At 55.2% G+C, this 19,455-nt stretch overlaps 1 protein-coding gene across 1 annotated transcript in view; it reads right to left on the bottom strand.

The window, feature by feature from the left end:
* The window catches only part of PMFBP1 (polyamine modulated factor 1 binding protein 1), an 81,559-nt gene that overhangs the window by 26,049 nt on the left and 36,055 nt on the right, over positions 1–19,455 (bottom strand). Inside the window, exons 4-10 of the mRNA XM_061594690.1 lie at positions 17,920–17,987; positions 17,564–17,659; positions 11,651–11,774; positions 5,580–5,726; positions 2,503–2,583; positions 1,802–1,882; positions 1,396–1,542 (exon numbers count right to left, since the gene is read on the bottom strand). Of these exons, the coding sequence (XP_061450674.1) occupies positions 1,396–1,542; positions 1,802–1,882; positions 2,503–2,583; positions 5,580–5,726; positions 11,651–11,774; positions 17,564–17,659; positions 17,920–17,987 (744 nt within the window). The remainder of the gene's footprint in view (positions 1–1,395; positions 1,543–1,801; positions 1,883–2,502; positions 2,584–5,579; positions 5,727–11,650; positions 11,775–17,563; positions 17,660–17,919; positions 17,988–19,455) is intronic.

Genomic DNA, 19,455 nt, shown 5'->3' with positions numbered 1-19,455 from the left:
GATTGTGGTGGGACTGGGGTGGGTGCACTCTCCGTGTTCTTGTGCTGGAATTTTAGTACTACTTTTATTATGTTGGGGGAGAGGAAGGAGGGGGGCTTCCAGTGCCCTCCGAGCTGAATTACTGACCAGGGCTACACCGGCTGAGCTTCAGCCACAGCGCAGCACCTCGGCCTCCCAGGCCATTCACTGGGCCCTGCCCTCTCCACGTGGACAGGAAGCTGCTTCTGGGGAAGCCCCCTGGAAATTGCCCTCCTAGCCAGCTGGCACAAGCACCGTCAGCTTCAGGCTGGACTGTTCTGCAGAGGGCCTCTTGAGAACCCGGCAGCACAGCAGGCACCTCCAAGGGCAGGAGGGCTGTCGTGCAGGCGCTGAAGAGCGGATCAGTTTGAGTGCTCAGGGCAAAACCAGGACCGTGGGAGGAGAGCAAGTCGCAACTCAGCATGGAGGCAGAGCCCTGCAAACCCCTCCCACGCATCAGAACACCAAGCGGGATTGGGCTGAGGTTGGGATGATCAAAAATCCCCCCACCCTGTAATGCCCAAGACCAGTTTTCTAGCCTTCTGTGCCCAGAGGCTAGGAGGGAGGAGCACCTTCACCTGCCCTCTGCAGAAAGCCAGAGCTGGTATGTCTGGAACAGGAAGAGGGACAACAGTGGCCTGGGCCAAGGCTAGCCTGCTTGGGGTGTGGAGTCTCCGATGCCTCCCCTGCGCTGTTGGCTCACCATGAGCTGCGTGGAAGCGGGCTCAGGCCAGAGCCCAGGAGCTCCTGAAGGAGGGGCCCATCTATTCCACCAGGAGCTCATCCATCCTGGCAAAAGCCTGCTGCTTCCTCTCCATGGCAACAGAGGAAAGGGATGAACTCTGCTGGCAGGTGAAGGAGGCGTGGAGCCAAGAGGCAGGGGCCTCCTTCCCAGCCCAGACTCCATCGCAAGAGCAGTGGCAGCTGGGAAAGGAGCCTGCACTGGGACCCTTGGGCTTCTGGGGACAAAGCCTGAGGCCTTCATGATGCCCCTGGGCCTGTGGACAGACAGAGCCGGCTTGTGAATAGCGGAATCCCTGCTGCCTGGACAGAGTCTGCGAGAGCATCAGCTGTGGCGGGGGCTCCTCTGCAGGCAACTCCTCCTCCACAGACGGGGGCTGGCCCCAAAGCTGCCTGCAGCTCTGCACTGGCAATGCCTACCTGGCGAGCCCAGATCTAGGCACCAGGCAGAGTCTGCCGCCCACTTCGCCCTGCAGTGGGGCTGCTTTCTCCTCCTGTCACCGCGTGGCAGCAGGAGGAGGAGGAGATCAATACGAAGGACATCTGTTCCCCTACAGCAGCCTCAGCGAGTGGCCGGGCCCAGCCAGGCGGCAATGGTGGCGCTCCCCTGCCCTGCCCCCACCAGCACATCGGTACCTGCTCCCAGGACTCCTGGGGCTGCTGGCTGCTGGCGTCCAGCTCTCGCTCCAGCTGCAGGACGCGGCTGCATCTCTGCTCCGGCTCTGCCTGCGCCTCCCTCCGCTTGGTCTGCAGCTGACAGATCTTCTGCTCCTGAGCATCCAGCTATCGACCCGCCCAAGGAAGGAAGGAAGGGAATTGGGGAGCCGGGAGGAGAGAGAAAGATGAAGGGGCTTTAGAGAACTGCAAGGAGCCCCGGCTCCAGGCAAGTGGGTGAGGGGAGGGCTGCCGGTATCAGGAGTGTGGCTCAAGTGGCAGGCCCAGAGGTCTGCCATGGGCACAAGGCGGCACGGATGAGCCAAGGCACCATCCCTTTGCCCCCGGCACAGCCTCGGGGGGAGGGGAGGAAAGGGGGCTGGGGTACCTGGTCTGCCAGGCGGTCTCTCTCATCCTGCCCACACAGGAGCTGGCTCCAAAGCCTCTCGGTATGTGCAGCCTGCTGCTCCTCCAGCAGAAAGGGGTATATACAAGGAGGGAGGGACGGAGGGAGAGGGAAGAGCGGATCGTGAATGTCAACCAATCAGCAGGGAGAGCAGGACAAGACTCGGGATATTGATCTGCCACAATGGCTTGTGCTGCTGCTGCTGCAGCCCCCAAGACGTGTGTGTGTGGGGGGAGATGGCCCAGAAAGGGCCAAGCGGAGGCCCAAGTCAATTACCGCAAGGAGGCCCGCAGGCCCCAGTCTGGGCAACGTGACATGTGGTCATTGGCCAGTCAGTCCTGCCACGGGAGCTGACCAGCTTTGTTTCCTGGCCTCTGGCACGCATGTCTGGAGGACTCCAGAGGCTGCAGCAGCACCGGGCTCAATGTCCTGCATGGCCCTGGGCAACAGGCCAACCTGAGACAGGGAGGGAGATGGCTCCCAGAGGCCTCCGGGGCTCCAGCTCAGTCCCAGCCCAGTGGGCTTCCAAGGAGGTCCCTGCACACCGGAAGACCCCCAAGAAGGGGCTGGAGCACAGAGACCCCCAAGACTGAGTCACCATCTCCAATGGGCAGCCTGAACCTCCACAGTCGCCGAGAAGGGGTTGGGGTGAAGCATCATCTGGTCCAGCCAAGGATCTTTACCTCCAGGCTCAGGTGCTTGGCGGACCTGGATGAGAAGAGGCATTTCTCATGAAGGGAGCCAGTTGTTGAAGCACTGCTGCCCTGGAAGAGAAACACCAGAGGAACATGTGTGAACGCAACATGAATCAGTGGAATCTGCTTCCATCCATTTTGCATGGCTGTAGAAGGGGATGAGAGAAAGTCATGAGGGAGGGAGACAGGTCTATCTGTGGCCGTTGGCCAAGATGGCTACGTGAAACCAGCTGGCGCAGGGCCAGGTGAGCAGGGCTGGCGCCTCACTGTCCTGCTCCTTGTGGCCTTCCCACTGAGGCTGGCCACTGTGAGACTAGATGTGCCTCTGGAGGGTACAAGGGAGAGCCTTGCAGAAGAAGTGTCTATTCCAGGTCCTACCAGAGTCTTCAGCCGCAACAGGGCTCAGGACTGTTGGCAGCACCTGGAGTACACTCAGCTTGGAAGCCCACCCCAGGGGCCTTTTCCCGGGGTGGGGAGAGACCGTCCAACCCTCGGCAGCCAAGAGAGGAGCAGCAGCAGCAGCAGACAAAGGATGCTTGCTCCTCCCCCTCTCCATCGGCCTACTGCCCCTCCCCTCTTTGTACCCCATCCAGCCTCCTGCTGCCGCAAAGAAGGGGGTGGCATTTTTAGAGTGAATCCCCCTCCCTCCCATTCCATGTAAGCGGGATCAACTCTGCTGTTCCTTTTCTTTTCAGAAGCAATTATGTTCATGTCATTTCTGGAGACATTTGCAGGGAGAGTGAGAGCTGGATTATCCCCCGCCCCTGTGACTTCTGCAGTGGAGGCAAAATATTAAATTAAAGGAGGTGTCTATGAAGCTGCTGCAGTTTCAGGTCAGAGACGGCACAGAAAGCAGTGCGCTCCGCTCTGCACCTGTATGCAAATGGCTGCATTAAAACCACGGATGTCAACTTGCAACACATCTCTTCTGCTCCGGGATGATCAAAGCTGATTGTTGAGGCAATTGCCACAAAGGAAAAGAAAACCGCAGCCCTCCTGCTCCTCCCTGGGCTCTGAGAGCTTAATTGTTTAGCCAAGCTGGAAGTGCAGCTCTAGCTCCCTTGTGCACACCCCCTCTCTCCCTTGTGCCTGCACCCCAGGACACACACTCAGTCCTTCCAGAAGAGGGGCGCAGGCCCAGCCAGCCAGCCGCAGGCAACAGCTGTCCAGAGCAGGCACAGGGATGCCATTGGCATGACATGCTGAGAGGAGGGATGGGCCTTCCTGGATGCTGCCCCTTTGCTCTGCCAGGCCTTGCCTTTGCAACCCGCGTGCGTGTGCTCCAGCACACACACACGGCTTTGAAAAAGCCCCCAGTGGGAACCACTGGCACAGTCCCAGCTGCAGGAGGTCACCCCATCCTTGGTGCTGCAGGGCAAGTGAAGGGAAGCACTCGCAAGGGGCCAAAGGAGCTGGGAGACTGACAGCCGACCCTGGCTCTCCCTGTCGCTTGACTAGGGCTGGGGGGGGGGGGGCATCCTGCCTCTGCTTCTGCCTCTCGGGGGCCACCTGGCAGCCGTGCCTGTTCCTCATGGACCTCACCGGTCCTCAGGGATGTGCCTGCCCCTCCTCCTCTTCCTGATCTGGCAACCAGCAGCAGGCCCTCCCTCCCTCATGTGCCCCCCCCGTCCTAGCTGTTCACCTCCAGACTCCCCCCTCCCCTGTGCCTCTTTTGCCTCGCACGCATTCATAAGGAAATCACGATGGCAGCCTCCTAACAGGTGAGGAAGAAAAGGGTTCTGCTTTGCAGGTTCAGTGGGCAGAGCTCAGAGGCCGGCGAGGGTTTCCAGATGACAAATGAGCCTATATATTCCCCACCCCTCGTGCCTCTCCCTTTGCACCAAGGATGTCTTAAGCTTGCCAAGGGAGACCAGGGCTTTCTTTGTCTTCATTTAAGCCTGAATTATTACCACTTCCCCCCAGAATGCAGTCAGCTTCCTTAGGGGGGTGTTACTGCTTGCCTCCCCTCCCCAATGGGTGCTGAAAGGAAAATGGCCGGTGTGTGGCTGCCCAGGGAAGTGGTGCTGCGACCTCCCTCTCTCCCAGCCGCTTCTCCAGCCTGCCCTTCCTGGCACTTCTATTCACAATTCTGGCTGCGCCTCAGTGTCCTTCGTTCAGGAAATGGCACAGCCCTGGCTCTGAATGGCATTTAACGTTTGTCCAGTTCAGTGTCTGTGGTTTGTTTGTGCTGCCTGGAAAAACTTTGATTAAACCTCTGGATTTCTCAGTTAGGCTCTCTCTCGGAGCAGGGCACGCCTTGACCTGGGAGCAGAGAAAAGAGGTCAGGAGGAAAATAGCAAGGCAAGGAGAGGCAGCAGCAGACAAAAAGGAGCCGAGGGCCAGGGGTGGCAGCGCCTGAGGCGCCTGCAGCCTCTGGGCCAAACATCTCACTGGCCAAGAGATCTTCCTCCAGGAAAAGGACTTTACCCCCCATTACCACCCGAGCTAGAGAATGCTGGGAGATTCACAGCTTGTGAACAATGTTTACACGGTAGGAAGACCCCCCGCAAAAAAAAGAAAAGGCCAGCAGAAAGTGGAGGCTGCACTAAGGAGCAGCCTTGAAGAATCCCTCAGACAGAAAGGCCTGCGGAGAGATCTGCTCAAGCGGAGAATGTAGCCCTGGGGATCAGAGCCACCCCTGGGACAGGGGGAGAGGCCACCCAGCAGCCATGCCAGTCCCCACCCCACCCCTGCCGCGTCCCCCCCCTCCCCCTCCCCCACCGCTTGGATTTCAGGTTAAGTCCCAGGCCCGCAACAAGCGGCCAATTCTTCCTCAAGCTGCTGCTGCTGCAATCCCAGGAACCACAGCGCCGAGACAGGCCCTGAAGCAACTGCATGAGGAAGGCTCCTCCTGTCACAGTCCCTCCGTGGCCAACATCTCCCAATCCAGGATCCCGCCAGTTAAACCAAGAGGAAGTATGCTTACTCTCACTGCCTTCAAATTGCCTTGACAGGTCTTAACTGTGCGTCTTCCATCATCACTTAGATGACAGACAGAAACCTCAGGTAGAAGTGACATCACCCCCAGGAGTTTGGCTACACCTCACACGCAGAGTGACCCTTACCCTCTGCAGCAGGAAGTTCAGCTGAGTCCCCAGGAGGTGCTTCTCCTGCAGATGGCATGCCACCTCCAAATCTTTCTGGGAGATTTCATTGTGAAGATTTGTGATGGTCTCTTGAAGTTCTTGGATTTTAGCCTCCTTCTCCAGTACCTACAACGCAGAAACACACCATGACCTTGGATTTTGGCAAGCAGTGGGGTGAGGCAGCACGGCAAGGCCAGTTGTTAATCAGCTACTCAACGTTAAGCAGCGGATCCAATCAGGGCTCAATTTGACACAAACAAAGGGAGCAGCAGAATAAAATGTCCTGGAGCCATGATCTCTTAGCAGACTGCAGCAGGCGTGACCCACAGGCCCCACTTTAGAGCGGAAGAGGCACCAGTCAGGACCTCCAACGCAGGCTCCTCCCTGCTGAAACCAGAATTCTGTTCCTGCACTTGGGCAACCATTTCCCCTTGACTTATTTCTGAAATTTATACCCTGCCCTTCAATGGCCAACCAGCATTTCCAGGGCAACATGCAAAATGTGTATTTTGCCTTTAGTAACTACAGGGAAGGACAAGAGCCTGCACATCAGAGCATGGCTGTCCCCCACCCCCTCCCTGGGAGATTAAGTGTCATGGGGAGAGAGGATGTCTCCTGCTGTGTTGGGCAGAGCAGGCTAACTCTCCTGCAGTCCCTCCTTCTGCCTGGGATGGAGAGGGAGCATATCCAGGCCGGCACCCCCTCTCCCCGCAGCAAGTACCCTGTGTGTGGAACTGCAGAGGCCAGGCAGAAAAATCACGTGGAGAAAGGGAGGACAATTTGCAGCAGGCATACCAAAGCCCAGAGAAGCAGTCGCCTGGTGAAAGTGGTGGTGGGGCTCTCCCTCCACTCCAAGGAGCTACCTGTTTGGGCTCAGCAACGGCAAGCTGGCAGGCCCCCCTTGCTGAGCTGCTGCCACATCTCCACCCGCTCTCCGAAAGGCAACCCGGGTGAACACAGCCCCCCCCCGGCAGCTCCAGGGAAGAGGACCGCAGATGCCACAGCACTGGGACCAGGAACGGCTCTTGAGGAGAACTGCTCCACTCGCCCTGCTCCCAGCCCAGGCAGCTGTGGACTCCGAGGAACACTTCCTGTTAGCTGTGGGAGGGAAGAGGAAGGCGCAGGGACCGTTCCCTGCAAACACCACCCTGGGAATGTTAATGATACAAAGTAGGAGGGTCACACAATGTGCCCGGCAGCTCCTGGGAAGCTACTTGGAGCGGAGCTCCCTTCATGAGGCTTCTCCTGAGGGCTCCTTGTCCGACCAGCAAGGCGCCCCAAGAGCCAGGGCCCGTGTGGGGCAAGGGCTGCACCTGGAGGCCTGAGGTGGCCACCCGCTCCGTTGCCCTCCTGCTGGCCCTGCACCTGCAGAGAAGTGGGTGCACCTGCCTCTCCTCCTGTGACCTCCAGTGAGAGGGGGAGCTCTCCCTACTGCCTCCCATCCTGATATTTCAAAGCAAGGCCCGCTCCACATTATTAATGCATTGGAAAGCAGACATCATTAGGTGTGGGAGACCATGTCTTTTAAAATCTGCAGACGCTTTCATCAGATTCCCCAGAGCCAGGCTGAGGTTCTCAGCACAGAGTCTTATAAGCATGGCCTGTTCTGTAGCAAACTGCACGGCTCGGCACTTTCCGGCACTTGACCCTTCCTTCTGCAGATGGAATTAATTTCCTCTTTGAAGATCCCGTGGCATGGGCTGCCGCTGGGCTTCTTAGGGAAGGGAACGCTCCCACAAAGGCTGCAATGGATGGCCGGCCGGCCAAGCAAAAGATCCCGAAACGGAAGCAGCAGCCGAGGCTTGGGAGAAACGCCTTCCCGAGGGCTCCTCAGTGAACAGGACTTGTTTTTTCTATGCAAGACACTCGCAGAAGGGCGGGATGTGCACATTCAGACCAGTGTCCCTGTCTGTCCTGCAGGATCTGGGCAGGTCACGCAGAACCAGAGCAAGCTAAAACAAACCTGCCCTCTGGCTGCTCGATGTCTCTCCCACCCCGCTGGAGGCTCCGGCCACCCTTACTTGCTCCGTGAGGCCATCGCTGCTGCATAGAGACTGAGAGGCCAATGCTTGCTCTGAAGGGCCTGGGCTGGCACTTACGGAAGCAGCTGCAGCACATCTCCCACGCCCAATGCCTCGTTTGGTCCCAATGTGCTGTGAAGAGGGCTAGCGAAAAGCATCTACGGCATTCTGTGTGGAATGGCTTGTGCCCAAAGGACCCTGCACTCACAGGGCAACGAGACCCTTCCAACTCTGCCCAGTCCGTCTCCACTCAACCTAAAGCAGAGTGCCGTTTCCTGGGACTGTCAGCGGAAGCATCCCTGTGCTGCGCACCAAGTTCTCATGACTACTCCAGCACAGCTGAAGCAGCAGCCACTGAGGGCCAAATCATCACAGAGAGGAAAAAGTGTTCAGCCCCCGCTTCCCCAGGAGCTAGGTCCAGCCCTCCCCCCTTTCCATACATCTGGTTACTTAGAAAGGAGAAGATGGTGCCTGTGGAGAGAGGCTGCAGTCTGGACTGGGCACCCCAGCCTTTGGTTCTCTTTCTGGTCTGTAACCTTCAAGCAGCTGCCACATCTCAGGGCTGCAGAGCAGGACTGCTTGCCAACCCCCTCCTCCCCCCTCCCCCTGGGCCTTGCATTGTGGCCAGTTGCAAACAGCTGCAGGCCTGTGCTGGAGGCCCCCCTTGCGCAAGGCTCACACACCAGCAGCTCCGGACGGAGAGAAGCCAAGGCAACAGCACCCCTCTCTGGCAGCATTCTGCCCCGACAAGGAAACCAGAAGGCAGAGCTGCTGCTAGCATGAGGGCGTACAGAGCCTTTCTCTTGGCTTCCTGAAGCCCCTTGGCCACGATCCATCAAGCAGCCTACCCAGGATGGGAGTGATCCCAGCTCTACAACGCGATGGCTGCAGCCTACATCCATGCCTTGGGTGCCAAGGGGGAGGGGGAGACCGAGCATCCCACATCATCGCTGTAGCCTCTTCTGGAGGGATGGTCTTACCTCCCACCAGCAAGGTTCATGGCCAGAGTGCATGTGGGGAGGAACGAGGACACGGCAGCTGCCTCCTGAATGCCTCCAGTGTTGACCTGCTCTGTCGATGCCTCCATAAAACCAGCCCCCTTCCACAGCCAGACTGTGCAACTCGGAGTCCACATGTTTCTGTTTCTCTCCTCAAGTGCAGGAGAGCGGCTGGCTGGAGATGCTGCAAAACAGCACATCCCACGGTGGGACCCAACACCAGCAGGATATGGGTGACCTCCCATCGTAAGCATGAGGTTGTCCAGGGAAGCAGGAATGACTCTCCTCTCTTTAATTCTCTGTTATGCCAGGCCCTTAAGGCAGCCATGTTGCCCACAGCACTGTCTTAAAATTCAAAATGTGCCCACTGGCACCCCAAAAAAGTTGGCGACCGCCTGTGCTAAACAACTGGGAGGGGGAGCATAAATACTGTACACATTAAGCTAGAAGATAGCGGAGTCGGAAACTGGAGTTGAAGAGTTACAAGAGAGAAAGGGTTGAAACTCCTTTGGACAGTGTTCAGACAGCACAAATGGAAACTGCAGCAGAGATGCAGATTAGTACCTATTGGCCTAGTTAGGGAAGCAGTTTAGAACAAGAATGGCTGGATACATTTATTCCTGTTTATTTCATTGTTTGCTCTTATGGGTAACTACTCAAACTGTAAAATTGCCTTTTTTCTCTATAACCATTTTCTCAAAAACTTTTTATCTTGTTGCCTCACTGAATTCTTAAGAAAAAGCATAATCTGTTTGGGAAAAATATGGCCCGAGGCCTTGTTGTTCATGCAACACTACCATAGCAGTCCCCCCAGTACTGAGAGAAGTCTTGGTCAGTTAAAATCTAGAAGGCTGAATGGTTGTTCAATAGAGGCAGCCAGAGAAAAAGAAACAGATCCACTTGGTGGCAGCGGTGCAGATCACGAGGAGGAAGGGCTGCTTTGACTGGCTTGCTGGCTCCACTTCCCTTTCAGAGGGCAGGCTACAGCCCGTGACATCACACATCTTTGGACAACAGGTTCACCATGTCCTCTTGGCCAATTGGTGATGGTCAGGATGACCCTTAGCCCATCACGCCCTGATTTTCTGTGTCATATTTAGGATGAAGGAGAATGGAGGTAATTCACAGAGCAGACCTGTTGGTCAGATTGAGATTAGGGCGCCTACGAGTTCAATTCCTCTCTCCCCAAAACCCTGCTGTGAACTGGGGCAGCTTGTTGATGAAACCAGGAGATCAGTTTTCAGTCTCCTGAAGTGACAGACCATCCCTGAGCCAATCTGCATGTATGCTGAGTGCACCTTTCAGGTGGTCTACATTGATGGAGAGGTGTTTTCTTCACCCAGAGAAACCGACAGAGAGATTCTTCCAGGAAGGCTTTGCAACGCATCCCCCCCTCCCACCCCCTGGATCTGTTGATGTAGATCTTCACTGCTGTGCTGTGTGTCCATTCAGAACAAGTTTCCCTTGGAGGGCAGGCTCAAAGTGGCCTAGAACCAGCCAGACGACTCTGAACTCTAGGACATTCATAGAACCCCTTGGCTGAAACTCTTCTAGGGACCGTGCCTCTTCACATAGGACTTCCTGGCCAATTAGGCTGGTGTCTGTTGTGATGCTGACTTGCATGAGGTCACTTGTTATAGAGACCTGCCTGGTAAGATGGGTCTTTGTCCACCATCTGAAGGATCACCTGACCTTGGAAGGGATAACAACCTCCAGGTTGAGGTTACTCATTCACCCTGTCTGGAAGACCACCATGAATATCTGAAGGGGACTGGTGTGGAGTTTGGCCCATGGGACAGAGGCCGTGCACAAGGGACCCTCCTCGCTATCGTCCCCAGAAGGCTGACAAGCTGCTGGTGCTGAGCTGTCTTTCCTCCCAAGCAAGGCCTGGTGTTCCAGGTGAGCATCTCTGCCCAGATTTATATGTAGGACCACACCCATGTGAGCGAGAGCCTGGGATGTCCTCTGCACTACTGACTGGCACCACAGGGAGACGCTACATTTCCTTTGCCTTCTTATCATGTGCTATAGATCCAGGCTTGCCTGGCAGGACCAGATGTTTCAATTTCAGCTGTTCTGCTTGCTCACGTGGACGTGGGGAGTGGCTGGTTGGTGTTCCAGTCTGGAGCAAAAGAGCAAAGACTCTGTGGCCCTGCAGACCAGCCACTAGCCTTGTTGGGGGGTGGAAGTGATGCCTGACTTCTTGGCTTTCCCTCTTCATCCCCCGTGCCTCTTGCTACGAGGCAGGAAGTCGACTAGAGATCTGGGGAGGCCCTGCTTACCTCTGGAAGAGATTCAGAAACTGCCTTTCGGCCACAGAGGACAGAGCCTTCCTCAGCCAGACGGCCTCCTGCACTCAGAGACGACTGCATTGGTTTACTAGACTCCCCACAGGCAACGGGGCACGGAGAGCCTTCCAGCTTCAAGGTGCAGCAAGAGTTAACACCCTCTTGGGCCACTATGGACCCATTTCCAGAATCCTGAACAACCTCCCAGACGAAAACAGTTGGCGACCGCGCTGTCCTTCAAACTCCCGTTGGATGGCTGTTCCCAGCATGCATTGCTACAGAAGTCAGGTGAAGCAGAAGCAAAGTGAAGACCATGAAAACAATCCTGCCAGCAGAATTAGCCCTGGTGTGGAGTTTTGGTGGTGGTGATGTACAAGCATAATGTAAATGTTCACATGTATTTGGGCACATCCAAAGTCTACAGGCCAGAAGAACAGAAGAAGCCAACATCTGCATGGGTGAGAGCCAGCAGACCCCCACCTGTAAAGCAAGAGAAGATGGGCTTGCAGACGTAGATGGGAACTCCCAGTTCACACAATGCCTGCCCAACCTGGCCAGAGCTCTGGGGAGAGGGTCTCCAGGACAGCTGCAGCCATTGGCAAGCGTAAGGAACAGGCACGACTGCTATCCGCCCCGCTTTGGCCTCGCAGCGCAGATTCTGATCGTCCCCCTCCCTCCTTCCTGCAGACTGGCTTGGCCTGCTCAGTATCTGCCTCCACTGAGGAGGGCAAGGCAAGCCTTACCTCTGCTCCCACCTTCTCCTGGCTGGCCCTGGCCTCTCTCGTCAGCATACAGAGAAGGTGCTCCTTTGGTGCCAAGAGAGCCCTCTGCTCCGTTGGCTCCATCTCCTGTCCCAGCAGAGGAGACCTACACAAAGGAAAGGAGGGTCAGAAGAGGCATAAACGCTGCAAGGGAGCTGGGGGAAAGGGAACAAACAAATTGTTTCAGGGATGCGCCTGTAAGCTCTGCTTTGCATGCAGAATGTCCCCAGTTCACTCCCTGGCATCTCCAGAGTGATGGGAAAGCGCTCGCTTGCTCTCTCTGCCTGAGGCCCCGAAGAGAACCGTTACCACTGAGACTATATTGGGTGAGAGGGACAGACAGTCTGAGTTGGAAAGAGGCAGAGCTCCCAGTGCCCATCCAGGCCACTCACGCAAACCACCAACCCTGTTCTCCTCTCAGGAGTGTTGCTTCTTGTGCGAGGCTGCTGCGGATGCACTTTGGGCTCTGGATGCACACGTCCTGGCCTGCAGAGCTGCAGCTGCCGCAGTGAGAGGCCAAGGAAGGGGCCATAGTCTGGATGCACAGGAAGCCCCAGGGCTTGGCTGGAGGGGTCTAAAGGGCTGCAGCTCAGTTTGCTTGGCATGCAGAAGGCCCCGGGTTCGATCCTGCACTGCATCCCCAGGTATGGCGGAGAGAGGCCTCCCTCTGAAACCCTGGAGGATCAGTGCTAGTCCTGATCTGGCTGGACCAAGGGCCTGATCCAGCATAAGGCAGCTTCCCATGTACCCCCAATCAGCAGGCTTTGTGACCGTCTCATCAAAGCCACATCGGAGCTACTTTTCAACACACGCCTGCCTGTTGCCACAGGATTCTTACTAAAATTTAATCCACCCCATGCTCTGGTTTGTGGCAGCCCCGATGAAGGTATAGCCATTTTGGTCTGTGCTAGAGGATCTCAGCATTGCTCTTCAAAGCACCTAATTTGTCACTCACTTGCTGTGGCATCCAAAGACTTTTTCAGATGAGTCGCTTGCATTCTGCTGGCAGGGAGTGTGACCGGGGTAGGTGGGCAGACAGACGGAGAGAGACTGAATTTTCACAGAGGTTGCCAGGACTCCTCCTGGGACAGGGTGAGATTTCCCCTTCCTGAAGAAGAGGCAGGCCTTTTGACTGGATGGAAATCCTACCTCTCAAGTCCCGGGGTGGGGTGGGGAAAGGGGGACACTAGCAGCTAAGATGAGGAAGGGAGCTCACTGGCATATCCTGAGTTTTCCTGCCTCAGAAGAAGAAAACAACAGCTTGCAAAAGGATACCATCAAGCTGCCTCTAACCCTTCTAAAAGGAATAAATGGTTTGTCTCCTTTTACTCAGCTTGTCTCTAAACTAAAAAGGCCCAAATGTGGTAACTTTTCCTCATAGGGGAGATGCTCCATTTCCTGGATCACTGGGAGGGAGGGAGATCACGCCCAACTATGCTTTCTAGAATGTTGGGGCCCCAGAAGGAGTCCAAGTGGGATTTGGCCACAAGGCCTGTGCTGGAAGATGCAGAGTAGATCAGAGAACAGGGCATAGAGGCTGATTTTGGTGTGTGTGTGTGTGTTCCATTTATCTTGCTCTGAAGCACTGGAACGACGAAGAGGGATGATAATGAACAAACTGAAGCCTTATCACTGGCCCATGAAACACACCCAAAGAGTCATTCATAGACTTTCCTCAAGCAGATGATGCTCTCAAGTGGGGTTCTGGAGGGGGAGGTCCAGACCCAGAACAGTCCAATTAGGAGTTTCCGTGAAGAGTTTGCAGTTTTGCTGGTGATACAAGACAGGGATGGATTGCATGCTCTAAAATGGAGGGGGGCTGATTATTAAAGAAAAATGTGAAGCATGACTCGTTTTGAGAACACTCATCAACACAAGAGATGGGGAGCAGCCAGATTGGGCTGTGACCCCGAAGAATTGGGGTGGGGCTGGGCTTCTGTTCACATGGAATTGGGTTATCAGTACAGAGTCTGGCCACTGGGTCTGCTCCCTGAGAGACTCAGCTTCCACTCACAAGAGAAACCACCACCACTGCCTGGCCTTCTCATTCCCATGGTTGGGAAAACACAGCAGCAGGCAGGATATGCAAATGAGTGTCTATGCAAGGCACACTTCCCTGCCTGCCTGGCCGTCTCTCACTGTGGACTCCCTTAACTTGCCTATATAACTTCTCCAGCCACTCTATGAAGCAAAACAAATTACTGAAATCCTGCAATAAGCCCAGCACTGAATTTAAAATAACAGCACAGAAATTCAGAAAATATATGTAAAACAAATGCCTTTCTACATATTCTATTGATCTGTGTAATTTATTTCTCACACGGTATTTGAATCTTAAATGTGACAGCTGGGCTTTCCTGATATGGAGTTTCTCTCCACTTTAACGAAAGACAATGTGTGACGTTTGCAAGGTGCATCTGTGGGAGCAGCGATTTCTCAGGCTGTTTATATGAGATCTTCTTTTAAGAGGTTCCGTTTCTCTTGCACAGTTCCAGCCAGGCCTGCCCTGAGCCCTCAGAAGCTCCACCCAGGCTCACTTGCCAGTGCCACCTCCTCTTAAAAAAGCATCAGGGAGTGAACGATGTGGAAGGCCTTTCTCTGCCAAAGACTCTGGGCAACACTGGACGGGGTGGACCACAGTCTGACCCAATATGAGGCAGCTTCCAAAGTTCAGGAACAGCAGTTGCTACCTCAGGGGACCACCTCTGTAACAGAGAGCTGGGCCATGTGGCATTTGTGGCCAGCCTCTGAACTGTGACACGTAAAGTGCACAAGAGGCTTGTGATGGGGTGGATCAGGGAATGCAGGCCTCCTATGCTCTCCACCCCCACCCCACATCCCCACCCCAAGCTCTGGCCTCCAAATTCTCCTGCTTCTGGACACTGACAAAGCAAAGAGTGCAGCTAGTGTTCTATCACTCTACCTAGTTCCAAAGCAGTTGGCCTATACTGGTGGTGCCCTGAAAGACACTGCGCAGATTCCTTCCACTGAAAGTATACAGAAGGATTGAATCTACACAGGGATTAATCAAATATTTGTTAAAAGATTTAAAGATTTCATACGCTGTGGAAGGCCATAATCACAGCCACCAGTGCAGAGCTGCACAGCCAACTCCTGTGTCAAGTCTTGTGCCAAGAGTGACTCTATCTCAACGGGCCAATGTGGATCCTGGGCCCTGCCAGGCATTTCTGTGGTAAAATTGTCAGATGCAAACCATGCTGATGTGTAGGTTCTCATGTCGTTTGCATAACAGCCTTCTACTACAAAAGGATGGAAACCAACAAGGAAAGCCTTTCTGCGGAAGCAAGAAGATGTTTAAACTCACAAAACACAATGCCATTGGCTCAGAGATGTCAAGATGGCCTTGCACCCGCTTACTACCAGCCATTGGAGGATGGGCAACACAAGGTCTGAGCAGTGCTCCAAGAGAACACTTCATGCAACCTCCAGAGCAGGGAGGAATAGGGATGCGTGCCCCCCTTGCTCCAAGGGCCACTTGCATCAATGGGAGCCACCCTGCATAGTCAGGGCAGAAAAACAGTGCCATTTCCGTAGGTGTGCCTCTGATTGGTCAGAAGCCCCAGTGCTAAGACACCATGAAAGTCACCCCCTCCTGCACTGTCCAGACCCTTGAGTTAAGCAGAGACATCGAGGGAGAGAGACAGACAGACGTATGAACGGGGGGGGGGGATCCCAAGATGCCTCCTTCTGGTGCCCAAGCCACTCCAGGGAGCTCTCCAGAAAAGCCTCAGAGGAAGAGGTGCCAGGAACCTGTCTGCTGCCCAGCCCCAAGGCCACTCCTTGAACTGTGCGGTGCTGCTGCTGCTGCAGGTGCCGTGAGGCACAGCCTTTCCAGGGCTGGGAAGAGCAGAGTATGCCAGGCCTGGCCTGGCCTGAGGAGGCAGGGGGTTTCCGTGGTGTTTACAGAGCAAGCCTCTGCACAGGACAAATTTGCAGACAGACAATGGCACTCATAAATTATACAGCTTGTTTGCATATTCCAGTCATGAAACATTATGCAAATACTGCCTGATTTGCATAATGGATTCCACTCACCGCTTCAGTTACTTTGTGCTTTTTAAAAACAAAATGAAATAAAAAGGTGAAGGCCAGTCCCCCCCCCCGTCTGCTTTGCCCTTTGCCTCCCGGGGGGGGGGAGGTCAAGGGAAAGGCACCCCAAGCCCTGGCATGGGAAGCGTTGGCCTTCATGGCAACACTTCAGCTTGGACCTGGTAAAGATTCTGCACCAGAAGCAACCATTTGAGCCAACGAGGGAAGCACGAGTCCGGCTGGCATGGGAAATCCTTCATGATATACAATAGAGACTATCTATATATGGGGTGATAATAAGCCAGGGTGGGGGTGGGGGACACTTCCTGCTTCCGAGAAGTGTTCGTTGGGAAAAGGGGGGGCAACAGGGGGTGGGGCTACGTTGCTTATTTATAACAAACTGAAATGGCAGCACATTCCCAAGGGGGAGGGGAGGGTGTCGCCAGCCGCTCTCCTGCAGGGCCTGGCTGTGCCGTACCATTGTGGGCGCCTCCTCCCTGTCCCCCTCCCCCCCCCCCGTGAAAGGCAAAACTGTGCCAGGCGGCTGGCTGGCGTCGGCACCCTGTGGGAAAAGTTGACTGTAATTCTTTCGCGTTTAAAATCAATTAATCCATGTGTTAATTAACGTCAAGTCGACGGAAGGCGGAGGGGAGAGCGAGGGAGGGAAAGAGGGAGGGAAGAAAGGAAAAGAGCTGCCTGCGGAGGTGGATGGCAGACTAGTTGGCACGATGCCATCCATTCAGTGGCAACGCCACCGTTTCGTGTGATAAGAGCAGCGGCGGGCATATGTTCTGGGTCCTGTACATGGGCCAGGCAGGGCAGAGACAGAGCCCAGAGCAGACACACAGCAGCAGCAGCCAAGGGCACAGGTGCCAAGAGGAGGACAAGCACGCACCTCCCTTGGACTCCGCAGATCCAGGGGCTCCCCGACAGGCAAGGCGCCAACTGGGCCTCCAGCATTCCCCTCCCCACCATTTCAGCTTCATTCTGCTGCAGTGGAGCCAGCATGACAGCAGACAAAGGCCGCCACCGCCGCCGCCATGATGCCGCTCCCCAGCTCGGGCTGGCATCGCGGAGCCGTTGCAAGACGACAGGAGGAGGAAGCTCCAGGGGCAACAGACAGCCCCCTGCCTCTCCTGGGCTGCTTTGCCAGGGGCAACTGGGCATCTGCCGCCACAGCAGAAGGCATACAAATGGGCTCTTCCCACAAGCCGCTGGCTGGCTTGCCAGGCAAGTTCGTTGATAGGGAAGAAATGCCAGCCCCGCCCACCACCAAGCTAACTGGAGGCAGCCACCACTGAAGACAAAAAGATACCACAGGAAGCCTCACAAATGCAGGCTCTGGCTGATGATGGCCGTCAGGGGACCACAGACAGCAGTGCCAAGCCTGCAGGAAGAGAGCCGGGAAAGAGTGGGGGGCAAGCGAGGACAAGCTGGACGGACTCCCTTCAGACCTCCGAAGGCAGACAGACAAGAAGCTTTGGGTTCTCAGGGCTGGAAAGAGGACATTTCACGATCCTTCTCTACGGACGCATGGCACCTGCGTATGAATACACGCATAAGGGCACAGGGACACTGGCACTCAAGGAGATAGGTAGGTACAAGGTGGGTGTGCTTGCATGCCCACTTGGGTTAGCCTGCACTCAGATTCTGTCTGTGTGTGCATGCATACGTATAGGCAATGCACATGTTGACGCCTGCGTATGTGCACATGTGTGTAAGTGTGAAAGAACAGGCGTGCCAGAGTGAGAGAGAGGAGGAGGGAGAGACTGAATGCCTGCATATACACTTGCCACTTTTCACCCAGGTATACAGAGAAGCCCCCCAACACACACACCACCAAACCTGCAGCAGCAGCAGCAGCAGCAGCAGCTTGATTTCCTTGCGTTGCTATCACCAGGGAGATGAATGGGGCCGATGGGAAGCCCTGCACAAGCTCCACTATGGGGGGTGGGGAGGGGGAGGGAGGGAGAGAGAGAGGGAGAGGGAGAGAGGGGGGAGAGAGAGAGAGAGAGAGAGAGAGAGAGAGAATACCACTACAGGATCTGCACCAACTTGAAGGCAGAATGAGCTGGAAGGTGCTACTCCTGACGCCCGCGTGGCATGCCAAATGGGCCAGCAGGGGCTGGTCTACAGCCCCACTCTGAGGTGCTGGAGGCTCTCTGGGGCTGCATTGTAGGGAAACAGAGCTGCTTACTTACGCCGCCTGTGCTGTTGTGGATCCTGAAAGGCTTTCAGCTGGCATCAGGCGCCGAGCCAGGGACGGGTGCTGGAGACAAAAGGGAGACACAAAAATAAAGTCATGCAACGGAAATATTAATTGGCTTCTCAGTTAATGGGGATTTACAAAATATGCTAACTGGGGGTTTGTTTCCCTCTTCGTCTGAAAAAAACCACCGAAGATAAAAGTGGGATTGGCACACCTCTCATTCGCACGGAAAATACTGGCACGGGATTTACTGCCAAGAGGCACAGCTCAGGATTAACAGCACTGGCATCTTTGGGGCATTTTTCCTTCTTCTTATGAACAAGCTTTTGCGGCTAATGAGGAATAATCATATTACTAATGAGCTACGGAACGTTAAGAGAAAAGAGGGGTGTTTTGTTAATTGTTCTTGTGCTGCCACATGGCTGGATTACAAAAGGCAGCATGACGAACACAGGACAAAACAGGGGGGGGGGTCCTCCTGGAAAGGGAGCAGCAGAGATGGGTGCTGGGTCATCCACCCTGCCCACTTGATCCTCCGCGCGTGCTGCCAACAGCTTGGGCTTCCTAAACTCCGCAAAGGGGATGTTCAGGGAAGAGGATCACCACCATCGCCACCACCGAGGAGCGGTGTTAATGTCTCCAGTGTTTAATCATCGTACAGTAGATTATTTCATATGCATATCATTAGGGCAAGCTACTGTGAGATGGAGAGCCCAGAGAGGTGCAACGTTGCAGGGGGGTTGTCTGCCGATGTGCGGAAGATGCCAGGAGCCAGACCTCCCTCGGAAAACTTTAGGAGTGGAATATATAACCTGGGACACCTCCGATTCCAGCAAGGATGCCTTCAAAGGGGGAACCTGAGGCCAAGCCAGGCACGCGCCACCAGGACTATCGCTGGCTCTGGGGGATGCCCTGGAAGAGCTGCCCTGCACAGGCATTGCTCTTTTGGGTTCAGATTAATTCCAGAGCAGAAAAAAGGGGGGCAAGGACCTCCGTGCGAGAATCACAGCCCACTTTCACAATGGCAAACAGTTGTCTCTTCTGTTTCCCTCTCTTGCTTGCTTTTCTTTGGGTGTCCCCACACCATCCATTCATCAATGACATGCTGGCTGAGATCTTTCTGCCCTGGCACCAGCACTAGCACAAGCCAGGCAAGGACGGCACCAGCGGCGGTACAGACCGCGGCTTAATACAGGGGACAATTTGTGGTTCTTAGACATGGCCAACATCTTAATTGGGGGCTTTTATTACGCTCAGACAACAGGGGGATGGTCACTGCTCCCGTTGGCTTTTCCTCTGATGCTGGATGGTTGGGCGGGGGGCTTCCCTGCTAGCAGAATGACCATTGTCAGATTCCCAAGCCATCATACCGTGGCACAGTCTTGGCTCAAAGCACAACTTAACTGGAGAATTTCAGACAGCAGAATTTTACCCTTCTCCCCACCCCTCCCCTCTTGGGCAACTATGAATATTCAGATGAGCTGGAATGAGAGGGTGCTATTTGTGGTGGCGCTGGTGGCAGCGGATG

Source organism: Rhineura floridana, chromosome 13 (genome assembly GCF_030035675.1).
Source record: "Rhineura floridana isolate rRhiFlo1 chromosome 13, rRhiFlo1.hap2, whole genome shotgun sequence".
Taxonomy (NCBI): domain Eukaryota; kingdom Metazoa; phylum Chordata; class Lepidosauria; order Squamata; family Rhineuridae; genus Rhineura; species Rhineura floridana.
This window is presented reverse-complemented; position numbering and strand designations above follow the sequence as displayed.